Here is a 12,485-nt window from a genome sequence, read left to right as displayed (position 1 = left end):
GGAGCAGGGCATGTACTGAATGTGGATAATATCTATGTGTGGAGGATTATATGTTACATGACAACATCTTATGGCAATTATGCACATCTTCTCTCCCAACTGGACAATGGGTCCCTTGAAAGCTGGGACTGCATCTCAGATGCCTTTGAGTCTCCGAGAACCCCAAGCACAACATAGTAGACACACAATAAACCTTTGTTGGCTGAGCATACGAGCACACTTCGTTTTATTGCGCTTCACAGATATTTCATTTTTTATAAATCCAAGCCTTGTGGCAACCCTGCAGAGGGCAAGTCTTTTGGCACCATTTTTCCAAAAGCATCTGCTGCTTACTTTGTGTCTCTGTGTCACATTTTGGTAATTCTCGAGAATTTAAGACTTTGTCATTATTATCATCTTTGTTATGGGGATCTGTGATCAGTGATCTTTTTTTTTTTTTCTTTTTGGCCACGCCGCGCGGCATGTGGGATCCCGTGCCCCCTGCTGTGGAAGCACGGAGTCTTAACCACTGGACCGCCAGGGAAGTCCCTGTGATCGGTGATCTTTGATGTTACTATTCACTGAAGGCTCAGATGATGGTTACCATTTTTTAACAATAACGAATTTTTAAATTAAGATACGTACCTTTTTAAAGACAAAATGCTACTGCGCGCTTAATAGACTACAGTATATAGTATAAACATAACTTTTGCATGTACTGGGAAACCAAAAATTCCACGTGACTAGCTTTACTGTGGTCTGGAACCCAACCCACAGTGTCTCCTAGGTCTGCCTGTAGGTGCCTGGCCTGTTATGGGGGGAGAAGCATATCTTGGCTGATGCTTTGCTTCTCAGGAGCGTCTAGAGCATCAAGAAGCCTCTGGTTCTGGGAGCTTCAGGGCACAGAGGTCGGGGTGGGGCGGGGATAAGATGACATTCTCACCATCAGCTGCTTGATGGTGGGGTGTTCCTCAGCCTCCCGGCCAGAGGCAGGCTCCTTGTGGACAATCTCCACCCGGATGTCATTCTTGGCTGACACGACCCCTTTGAGATCTGGACACAAAATAGGAAAGTGTAGGTGACAGAATCAGTTGTCATCTCAGGCGTTAGGGCCTGAGATGTCAAGCTCTCCCCTCCCCTCCAGTTTACCCTCCAGCCCCTGAACTCAGCAGTTTCAGGGCCCACCTGGTAATAGAACCCGTCTGGACGTGCCATGGGCTGTTGGGACCTCAGAGTACTTTCTCTGCTGGCTCCTGGTTGCACCACCCTCAGCCTTTCCCTGCTGCTCCTGTGGCACGGGGGGTCATTCCCAGCCATTCGGCCACCTGGTCACCCTACTAAATTCTCACCTCCTTCTAGAGGTCTCCCCTGACCTACTCTACCAGGCTCTGATCTCTCTGTTCAGAGAATCACACATCTGTTAGAAAGGACCCGGAGATCCCGTGGTCAACCTCCCGCCCAAAGCAGAAACATCCCTGCACTAGTGGTCCGGCTTCCGTAATGGAGAGCTTACGGCTTCTAGAGGAAGAAGCCGATTTATACCTGGAGAGCTCTGTTAGAAAACTCCTGCTGAAATACGCTCCCCTGTGATGTCCACTGAGCGGGTGGTGAGGGAGGGCCTGAGACTGCATCACTGGGGACCCTCAAGAGAGCAAGGCTGCTCAGCTTGGAGGGGAGGACACAGGCAACTTTCTTCCAACACGTGAAGGCTGCCAAGCAGAAGAGGCAGCAGGCTTACCCTGATTATTCTTTTTGTGCCTTACGCTCACAGAATGTCAGAGCCGCGTGGGGCCCTGAAAGTCACGTCAGCCGACCCCTTGCTATTACACAGGAGAGAACCGAGGCCTGGAGTGGCTGCGGCTTGCCCAGGGTCACGGGGTGGAAGACGCGGCACCACAAGACAGTCTCCATTGTTCCCACCGTCTCCGCCATCCCATTTACCCTTCCACGTGTCTGTCTAGCACACGTAACTTCAGAGCTATGCCCAGGACGGAGACTCCAGGCACACACAAGTAAAGAGCACATCATTGCAGCTCTATTTACAACAGCCAGGACATGGAAGCAACCGAAGTGTCCATCAACAGATGAATGGATAAAGAAGATGTGGCACATATATACAATGGAATATTACTCAGCCATAAAAAGAAATGAAACTGAGTTATTTGTAGTGAGGTGGATGGACCTAGAGTCTGTCATAGAGTGAAGCAAGTCAGAAAGAGGAAAACAAATACCGTATGTTAGCACATATATATGGAATCTAAGAAAAAAGAAAAAGGTCATGGGGCTTCCCTGGTGGCGCAGTGGTTGAGAATCTGCCTGCTAATGCAGGGGACACGGGTTCGAGCCCTGGTCTGGGAGGATCCCACATGCCGCAGAGCAACTAGGCCCGTGAGCCACAACCACCGAGCCTGCGCGTCTGGAGCCTGTGCTCGGCAACAAGAGAGGCCGCGACGGTGAGAGGCCCGCGCGCCGCGATGAAGAGTGGCCCCCGCTCGCCGCAACTAGAGAAAGCCCTCGCACAGAAACGAGGACCCAACACAGCCATAAATAAATAAATTAATTAATTAATAAACTTCTACCCCCAACATCTCCTTAAAACAAAACAAAAAAAATGGTCATGAAGAACCTAGGGGTAAGACGGGAATAAAGACACAGACCTATTAGAGCATGGATTTGAGGACACAGGGAGGGGGAAGGGTAAGCTGGGACGAAGTGAGAGAGTGGCATGGACATATAGACACTACCAAACGTAAAATAGATAGCTAGCGGGAAGCAGCCGCATAGCGCAGGGAGATCAGCTAGATGGTTTGTGACCACCTAGAGGGGTGGGATAGGGAGGGTGGGAGGGAGGGAGACGCAAGAGGGAGGAGATTCGGGGATATATGTATAGGTATAACTGATTCACTTTGTTATAAAGCAGAAACTAACACACCTTTGTAAGCAATTATACTCCAAATAAATATGTTAAAAAAAAAAAAAAAGAGCACATCAACACCAGCATTTTATGGCTAACGACTAAAAGACCTTTAGGAGTCCGCACAAAGCAATTCCCTGAACGCCTTTTTTTATTCCTGTGTGGGTGACCTGCTTTTCTGGTTCGATTAGCAGATCTTGGAGGGCAAAGATCACCTCCCCCCGCCCCCCCACCCCCGGGTTTCAATACAGCTCCCGATGGGTGGAGAGTGCTGTGTATGTTCAATCCGAGGTGCTAGCTGACGGCCCTGCTGCATGAAGCTCGCTTCCGTCCAGCTCAACAGCAGTGGAGCGCCCACTCCGTACCAGATGCCGAGCAGAGCGCTGCATGTGAAAAGATGCCTGAGACCCATCCCTGCCCCAGCAGCTCACAGCACGGGTAGGGCCCCTGCTCACTGAACTCCTGCTTACTTGCTCTCCGGGGCAGTCTAAGCCTGGCCTTTTTCTCTGTCCCCCTCCCTGAGCTCCCGGGTCTCCCTCCCGTACTTCTCTGGGAGCGGGCACAGCAGAAGGCCACAATGGTTGCCAGAAGGACGAGGAAGGCCACGCCAGCTCCTACGGCCACCCCGATGATGACGGCCACCGGCACAGCCTCTGCGGGAGAGAAGCAAGCAGGCTGATGAGGGAGCCGGGACAGCCCGCTCTCCCCCCACATCTCACCCAGCTCCTTGGGCGCAGCCCCTGCCGAGCTGGGGCGCTCCTGGGAAAGGACACAGGGGCCTGGGCAGGCGCGGGCACAGTCCAAGGGGGGTCAGCTCGGGCGGGACACGGTGTGGCGGAGAGGGCGGGCAGACCCGGGACAGATGGCAGCAGTGGTGCGGGGAGAGAGGCAAGCGGACACAGGGAGGCGAGGGGAGCGTCGCAGGTGAGAGGCAAGGCTGGTACTCTGAGCTCTCCCAGGTGATAAACCAGGAGAGTCGTTAAGTCCTGGCTTTTCTTTGGAAAATGACCAGGGTCACTGCCACCGTTTGTTCGCTTTGCTTTTTGTTTCTCTTCCCTTTCCCAGGTGCAGAGGGTGGACGTGGACGAGCAGCTTTTAGAGAGTTTTCAGGTCTGAGGCAGCTTCCCCTCAGGACCTGGGCATCACAGGTGGTCAATGGCCAGAGGCCACGTCTTAGGGGCCGGAGGGCAGGATCACATCTCCCTCCACCTCTTTCTTTCTGCACCGCCAGGGAAGCCCTTCCCCCCACCTCTTTACGGAGAGATGCCCAGTCCTGCTCTCTCCTCTCCTGGGCCAGTCCTCTGGGCAGGAATCCCGGCACCCCACCCCGCCAGAGAGGCACCTGGAACTGCAGCTAGGCAAAGCTTCACTCCCTGCTGACCTCCTGTAGTCTGTCTCCTGCCCTAGCCAAGTGGAGATGGGGGTGGGGAGGGTGATGTTAGGCTGGGGTGGGTGCTCTTCCAGACAGTCCTGACCCTTCTGTGTCTGCAGAGGGGGCCTGAGCATATGATGTGGGGCCCTGAGTAGTCCATGGGGGGATAGAACTAGAGAATGCAGGGGCAGGAGAGCTTAGGGCTCAGAGAGTCGTCCAAGTCTCCCATTTATAGATGGAAACGTTGAGGTCCAGAGAAGTCAAGTGACTTGGTTAAGGACACACAGCTGCAGTAGAGCCAGTGCAAATCCACGTCTCCTCTTATCCGCCCCCCTCATCCTGCCCAGCTCCGCACACTGCGTCCCACGGCATCCTACAAATCTCACATCCTCTGTACAGCCCAGAGCAACGTACTTTACCTCTCTCTCTATTTTCTCTATTGGTAAAATAGGATAATTACAGTGCCTGCCTCAGGGGGGAGTCTGGGGTTTAGATGGGTGAATGCAGGCAGGTAAAGGCTGGCACAGAGCCTGGCACCCAAACCGATCCAAGCCTTTGCCCTCGTGTCTGTGTGGGAAGGAGGACCGCAGCAGATGCAAGGATAGGAAAGTCCCTTTTTGAGACTCAGCTGCTGGCCCTACCCCACGTTCTCAGTGTGGATGACTGGGGACTCCAGGTATCTGTCCTGAGCTGGAAGTTGGCCTCTCGCCTCTCACTGTCGTTTTCTTTAAAGAGCAAAAGAAAGGAAGAACCCCACAGACCCTGGCCCCTGGAGACGCTGCTGGGAGGGGGTGGGGTCCCTCTCCCGGAAGGAGCGCAGGTCCGACGGTGGGCAGTGTTGGCCGTCAGGCTGGGGCTTTCCTTCCAGCCCAGGACTGGCACACTGGTGCATTCATCACCTGCCTACTGGAGCCCGAGAGCCCCACAGGGGGAGGCGACAGGGAGGAGGTGGGTGCGACAAACACTCAGGGACTGAAAATGGGAGGCGCTTGGGCTGGTCTCAACAGTCAGGGGTGAGACACTGGACTTGACCTCGCCAGCCCTGCGAGCTTGCTCTGACAGTGAGACGGCCCTGTCTCCAGGTTTGAATTCCTCTAGGAAAGGAAAGCCGCGTTGGAAGTTCGTTGCTTCTATGCTTTTGAATTTTATTGATTTGAGTTGAATTCAGTTTCGCCTCGATTCCTAGGGCATTTCCTTGGAAAACTTGGGTCTTGTCTCAGCTGAGCTCAGAGCCAAAGGATGACGGTGGAAGGGGAGTCGTGGTGGTAGCCATCTTATCTGGAGGACTGTCCTGAGTGGGTGGGCGGGGGACCCAGGGTGCAGGCACAGAAGAGATGGAGACAGAGGGTGACACCAGCTCAGCACCAGGAGTGGCCCTGAGGGGCGTCAGGGAGAACACAGCAGGAGTTGATACTGTGTGCCCGCCTTGAGCTGGTCTGTGCCCGGCCTTTTGCTCTTTAAGGGGCCGTCCGCCCAGAGGGGAGGGGCTGAGCGGGACCCACCAGGGACTTGCTGAAGCTCCTTCTGGGCCCGTGTGGCGGGAGAACTAGGGCAGGGGACCCCACATCTTTGTCATGGCCTTTGTCGACCCTGTAGGGTCTGGCTTGCCATGTCCTGATTCTCTTTTCTGGGTTTCTCCCTGGAGGATGGGGGGCAGTTGTCTCCTGTGGGGTCCCAAGAGAGAGCAACTCAACCCAGGGAGCCTGGTGACCCCTTTGCTGCCCAGTCCCCGGGGAGAGAGGCACTGCCCAGCGGCCTCAGCCCGGTGGTGAGATGACAGGTCCACGGGGAATGCAGGAGTGCGGGGAGGAGCCAGCCAGCAGAAAGCACGGGGTCAGCATGGATTACGGCAGGCCAGGCAGGCCACAGCCGGGCCCGGCGGCCCAGGTGCTCTCGGAAGCGATGGCCAAGCTGGTGGTGATGGTTGGAAGTCAGGCGGGGTGAGCTGACCCCAGGGGGAGGAGTCAGGGCTTCAGAAGGGGAGGGGTGGGAGGAAAGACGGGGAGGAGCAAGAGCCAGTGTCCTGGGCGGCCAGGAGCCTGCGGGGGCAGCGACCGCGGAGACAGGTCTCCGGGGTCTCTAGACCCATGCTGCCTGGAGACCCTCTCTCTGCTGCTCTGACTGCACTAAAGCCTCAAGATGGGGCGAGGGCAGAGACGTTAGCGGCTGCCCTGGCCTCCCGACCCACACTTTGGGCTCCCTCCCCCACTAGCCCAGCAGTCCCTTCCCCCATCCCGGGGAGTCTCATGTCTCCTTCGTACCTGCTTCCAGCCCGGCTCCCGACTTCATTTCCGAACCTGTTTGGAAATAAAGCAAGCGTCCACAGCCAGGGCCTGGCTGGCCAGGGTGGGGTGGGACTGGGGGCGGGGGTGGCCCTCTGGAGGGTCTGGGGTGGTTGGGGGCTCCCTCCTGCATCACGTCTCCAGGATGCTCCACAGATCCGGGCTGGCCGAACTGAACCTGGAGTTCGTTCAGACTGACTTAGAGACTCCAGACGGGTGGGACCAGAGAGAGAGGTCAAGGCTGGGGTGGGAGTTGGCTCTGAGGGGCGGGGTGGGGGGGTGAGAACACTGAGGGGCGGGCAGAGGGGTGGGGCACTGAGGGGAAGACACGGAGGGGAAGCAACAGTGGACCGGGAGGGCTGGGATGATGTGTGGATGATATTATGCAAATTATGTGCAAAGCATTAGCAAAGCAGCACTTATTAGGGAAGAGGTGTTAGGAGCAATGCGTGATCCGCAGGCAGCACTGCGGCCCCAGGGGCCCAGCTGAGACCACCTGCTTGGCCCAGACTCTCTTCCAAGGCCTGACAGCCTGTGGGTGGGCCTTCAGCTTGGAGGGGTCGGAGACTGCCAGGGCCGAGGCCCCCTGGACCGTTCCTGTCTGTCTTGGACTAACCCCCGCTGGCCAAGGGGCTAGATCTGCAGCCCATCTCAGGACCTGGTGTGCCACTGGCTGGCTGCCTCGCTTCTCTGGAACCCCCTCCATGCCCCTCTGAGGCTCCCCGCCCTCCGAGCCTGAGTCCTTCCGAGCTCTGAGCCCTTCTGCCCAGCGCGGCCCTGCTGGCTGGGGTCTCCTTCAGAGCACAGCGGTCCAAGTGTCTCCTGTGTGCCCCTGGGGAGCTGCAGACAGCCTGAGGCCAGTCCCCCGCACACCAGGGATTGGACAGCTCAAGTGCCACTCCTTAGCTTAGCACCGGCACCCTCGGGTTTGGGGCAACTGGACTGGCTTGTGGTCTTAACGGGCTGGGCCAGGTTCCCCAATACGCCCATCCTGGTGCATCCCCGTGGGGACACTGCTCAGCGATCACGCCCCCAAAGGGCCCCCGGGAACTGCTGAGAGCAGGGAAGCCAGGGCCTTTAGGCAACATGGCGCTTTCTGAGGAGCCAGCACCCGGGCAGCTCTCCTCCTGCTCGCTTATGGTGCAGGCCAGTGCCCCTGGGCTCGGGGGGCCTGGCTGACCGGCAGCGGCTGCGTGGCAGGTGAGGAAGGGCCTCTCGCCCGCCCGCACCGTGTAGGCGCTCTGTCCCCCCCAGGGCCCCGGAGGACCTTGCCTGGGGCCCTGCCCTCGCGGGGAGCGGCCGCGGTCCACGGCCCTGGAGGCTCTGGCGGCCCCACCTTGCTCCTTGAGCCGGATGATCTCCGTGTCGGAGCCGAAGCTGTTCCAGGCGGTGCAGTTGTAGATGGTCTGGAAGTCGGCCCGCACGATGTTGCTGATGGTCAGCGTGGAGATGACGCCCTCCTCGGTGCTGACCGTCTCCACCGTGTAGCGGCCCGATGTCCCCGACTCCAGCACGTTCTCCTTCCAGGACCAGGCCTGCCCAGGTGCGCAGAATTAGGAGGACATCCCGCCAGAGCCGCCCCACCAGGACCGCCGTGCCGCCTCCCTGCTCCCGGGCGGGTGCTGCCAGGCCCACGTTCACGCTCACCGCCACGCAGCACAGGTCGACGCGCACGCCACAACATGTGTGCGCACAGCACAGCGCCCACAGACACACGTCACGCCACGGGTACACCTCCCGCCCCACCCGCAGAGCCGACACGTGTACACACAAGTACGCACACGTCACAACACACAGCACAGACACGTGTGCACACAGCACACACACGTCACGACACGGGTACACCTCCCGCCCCACCCGCAGAGCCGACACGTGTACACACAAGTACGCACACGTCACAACACACAGCACAGACACGTGTGCACACAGCACACATCACAACACAGCACAAACGTGTGTGCACACAGCACACACACACGTCACGACACGGGTACACCTACCACCCCATCCACAGTGCCAACGCGTATACACACAAGTACGCACACATCATAACACACAGCACAGACACGTGTGCACACAGCGCACACACACGTCACGACACGGGTACACCTACCACCCCATCCACAGTGCCAACGCGTATACACACAAGTACGCACACATCATAACACACAGCACAGACACGTGTGCACACAGCGCACACACACGTCACGACACGGGTACACCTACCACCCCATCCACAGTGCCAACGCGTATACACACAAGTACGCACACATCATAACACACAGCACAGACACGTGTGTGCACAGCGCACACACACGTCACAACACGGGTACACCTACCACCCCACACGTAGCACACACACACATACACACACAGAGGTTGGGCCACCTCAGAGGGTATTTCCATCGACACGGGGCCTTACGCGGCTCTGTGCTGGAACATTTTCCCAGGCAAGCAGGGGACGCTGGGGCAGTGATGGGAGCCCCTCCGTCAGCTGGGGCCCCTGACAGATGGTGGTGAAGGCCAGCCCCAGGCTGACCGAGTCTGGTTTGGTTACTTTGTGCATGTCTTTGTACAAACGTTACGCTCTGAGAGTTGCATTTGTGAGAACCTCGATGCAGCTTGGCTTTGGCCCGTGAGCGTTTACCTCTTCTCAGAGCCCTTTCCCGTACACTGTCACCGCCCGCCCCACCGTGTTGCCCTGGGCTCTGCGGGGTGTTTAGCTGCACCCTACAATGTCTCCAGGTGTCGCCAAATGTCCCCGGGGGCAGAACCGCCCAGGTTGAGAACCCCTGGCCTAGAGGTCCATTTCCACGAAGAGGAAGACAGTGTGAATATGCTCAGGAGTGACCAGGATATTGTTGACACTGGCACGTGTTACACTTATACTTTTTTTTTTTTTAGCAGTACGCGGGCCTCTCACTGTTGTGGCCTCTCCCGTTGCGGAGCACAGGCTCCGGACGCGCAGGCTCAGCGGCCACGGCTCACGGGCCCAGCCGCTCCGCGGCATGTGGGATCCTCCCGGGCGGGGCACGAGCCCGCGTCCCCTGGCACTGGCAGGCGGATTCTTAACCACTGCGCCACCAGGGAAGCCCCTAACCTTGGTCCTTTTTATAAAAATAATTTGGGCACAGTGAGTAAGTAAGTTATATTTTCTACAATTTTCGGTTCCCCTGCATCGGCAGGCGGACGCGCAACCACTGCGCCACCAGGGAAGCCCGCACTTACACTTTAAATAGATTAGAGTGAAGGGACGAGGAGGCGTAGGCATTAGTTCTACGCGTGGACTCTTGCCATTTTTGTGTGACTCAGTGAATGAACTGAATGCCTGAGGAAGTGTGTAACGCACCAGTGCTCTAACAAGGTCTTCATCTACAGGGTGACACCTTAGCTGTTGGTGTGTGCCTCCCACGCCCCTCCTGGTGCTGCCTCCCTGGGGACAGGTGAGACTGCCCTGTGAACTTGACCTGGGCGGTCTTTCGGCAGGACCTCCTGGGCACTGGGCTTGCGGACAGCAGTGTCTCCACCCCTCCCCTGACACCCAACAGTACGGGGAGATGCTCACCTCTCTCTGTTTTCCCGCCCCAGCTTCTACCAGTGTCAACGGAACCTGGGTGGGAGACCCCCACTTCTACCAATGCAAATACCTGGGAGGGCTACGTGTGAGCCAGTCAGGCGGCCCAAGCTGCACTGCGGGGACAAGGGTTTTGAGGGAGGGGCGGGGAGAATGGAGTGATGCTTTCAGAGGGAAAACTTGCTAACTGGGGCAGCGCTCTCCATGGGCATCAAAGCAGAGGAGGACCGTGGAGGCGCGGAGAGAGGTCTGCCGACAATAAACTGCATCCGATTTACGATTTTGCTAAAGGCTGGCCTTGAACCCAGGAAAGGGAAGAAATCGGTTTTTTCCCTTCTGCTGCCCTCACCGGCCCTCTGCCCCCAGGATGCAGAATTCGGTCGGAACCATTTGTGTTGGCACACAGCTGAGAGGCAGGGAAGAGTTAAACACACCTGCAGGCAAGGAGCACAGCCTGTCCTGAGAAAGGAGACTGCCCGTGATTTTTGCCTTCGTGATGCCTTTCCAAGAGACACAAGGCAGGAATAGTTTTCCTCAACGGGGAAAGGCAGTGCAGAGGCAAGACTGACCAGTCGGATGGTGGAGCGGCTGCAGGCAGAGACGACCCGCCAGGCTGCCCAGCCCGGGGGCCGCGCCACTGGCCCTCCCTGCCCGCCCCGGGGCACTCACGATGCGGTCGGGTGGAGGCGTGCTCCGGATGAAGCACTTGATTTGGCCCTTCTCCCCGTGGAGGGCGTGCTGGGTCTGGGTGCTGGAGATGATGGGGGGTCCTGTTGGGGAGACAGCATCACATCAGGGATTCGGCAGGGGGTGGGCCCTGGCTGGGCCCCTCTTGGCAAGTTCAGAAGTTTATACATTCATTCAGTCGTTCAGCAAACAGTTACTGGAGGCCTGTATATGCAAGGTGACGGGCGAGGCAGGGGACTCAGAGATAGATGAGGCTTCAGTCATAAACCTCTCAAGGGATTGTGAGTGAGTGCCTCTAAGTCAGGACGCCCAGAGACATCAAGAGCTGTCACAGGAGCGGGGGAGGTGAGTACCAGGCAAAGTGCTAACCGACTTCACAGGAGAGGGAAGAACTCTACCCGGCAGGTGGGGAAACCTTTATGAAGGAGGCGGTACACCTGAGAAGGGAGTGGGGGAGGTGTCAGGGAGGAAGGAATGTAATGTCACCTCCCCTAACTAATGTCACCTCCACCTTAGCCAGCTGTTGGATTTCAAACCATTCCCTTGTATCTCCAGTAGAGGGCGCGCTTGCCTAACAGACCGGTGTCCTCGGCAGGACAGGAAAACCAGGCAGGAAGGGAAGTAAAAGATGTTTGTTCCTCCACGAAGCAGGGAAGTGGGGAATCACCACCCCCCCCCCCCCGCCACACACACACCCCTGGAATACATGGCTTGGGCTGGGCACCTTCACAGACTTCATCTCACATGTGTCTCAGGAGATCCCTTAGTTCATGGCTTTGCACGCCTCCACATACATACCCGGACAGCCCAGGTGGGACCACAGCTCCAAAGCTGACCCTGACATTACCCTATCCGGCCCGGGCGTGCGTGCGTGTATGGGTCATGTTTATGGATGTCTCTGGGGACGCCTGGCTCTTTTACCGCCTCGGACAGTCTGGAGGGTCCAGCAGGATTCCATCAGTGCTTCCTGTCCCGTTCTGCCTGTTAACTAACCCAAATGACTGCATTTAGGCTGGGAAGGGAAACGTCTTGGAGCTGGGAGAGGCAGACATGAGGGACCCTCAAGATAAGGGCTTCCACCCTCGGGGGGCCTTCAGAGTTCCTCTCTTAGGTACCTTAGCTCCAAGAAGCCTTTGGCCAAAAGGCAGGGGGGCTTCACGTTTTAGGACCTTGGTTGGCGCTTTGTTTCGCTGCCGGGCTGAAAGTGATGACCCTGTAAAACCTTTTCCCCTTCACTTCCCAGGAGCTAGGATTTCCCTGGGCAGGGGGGGTGGGGAGGTGTCATCAGCTGTTCTAAAAACGATCAGGTAAATGCATACACATTTAAGGGCTTCGTAAAAGAAAACAGGAATCGGGGTAAGGGTAGATGGGGTTGGGAGAGTCAGAACGCAGCAGTAGTATGGTTTATCCCCCCCTCCCTGCAAATCCCAGGTTTGAGCCGAATCATGGGCCAGTTTCTTCCCCAAAGGGCAATGGCCAGCAGTCATCCCCCGGCCAGGATGCATTTTGATGAGAACCTCATCTCATTTTGGATTTGTTCACAGTGTTGATTCCTTCAGCCTAGTCCAGGCCTGCCCAAAGGCCTGCCACCCCTCCCCACCTGCTCTCCAGACACAGGTACAGACAAGTCCATTCCCAAATCCACGCATGTGCGGGCTGGCAGGCTCCTCTCTGTGG

General features: G+C 57.3%; 1 protein-coding gene across 1 annotated transcript in view; it reads right to left on the bottom strand.

Moving 5' to 3' along the window:
* The window catches only part of KIRREL3 (kirre like nephrin family adhesion molecule 3), a 134,133-nt gene that overhangs the window by 4,000 nt on the left and 117,648 nt on the right, over positions 1-12,485 (bottom strand). The window contains exons 12-16 of the mRNA XM_007124682.2: positions 10,791-10,891; positions 7,884-8,082; positions 6,527-6,562; positions 3,439-3,546; positions 923-1,032 (exon numbers count right to left, since the gene is read on the bottom strand). Coding sequence (XP_007124744.2) covers positions 923-1,032; positions 3,439-3,546; positions 6,527-6,562; positions 7,884-8,082; positions 10,791-10,891 — 554 coding nt within the window. The remainder of the gene's footprint in view (positions 1-922; positions 1,033-3,438; positions 3,547-6,526; positions 6,563-7,883; positions 8,083-10,790; positions 10,892-12,485) is intronic.

The sequence above is a fragment of the Physeter macrocephalus genome, chromosome 16 (assembly GCF_002837175.3).
Source record: "Physeter macrocephalus isolate SW-GA chromosome 16, ASM283717v5, whole genome shotgun sequence".
Classification (NCBI taxonomy): domain Eukaryota; kingdom Metazoa; phylum Chordata; class Mammalia; order Artiodactyla; family Physeteridae; genus Physeter; species Physeter macrocephalus.
The sequence above is the reverse complement of the archived record's forward strand: the minus strand, read 5'-3'. Positions and strand labels throughout refer to the sequence as shown.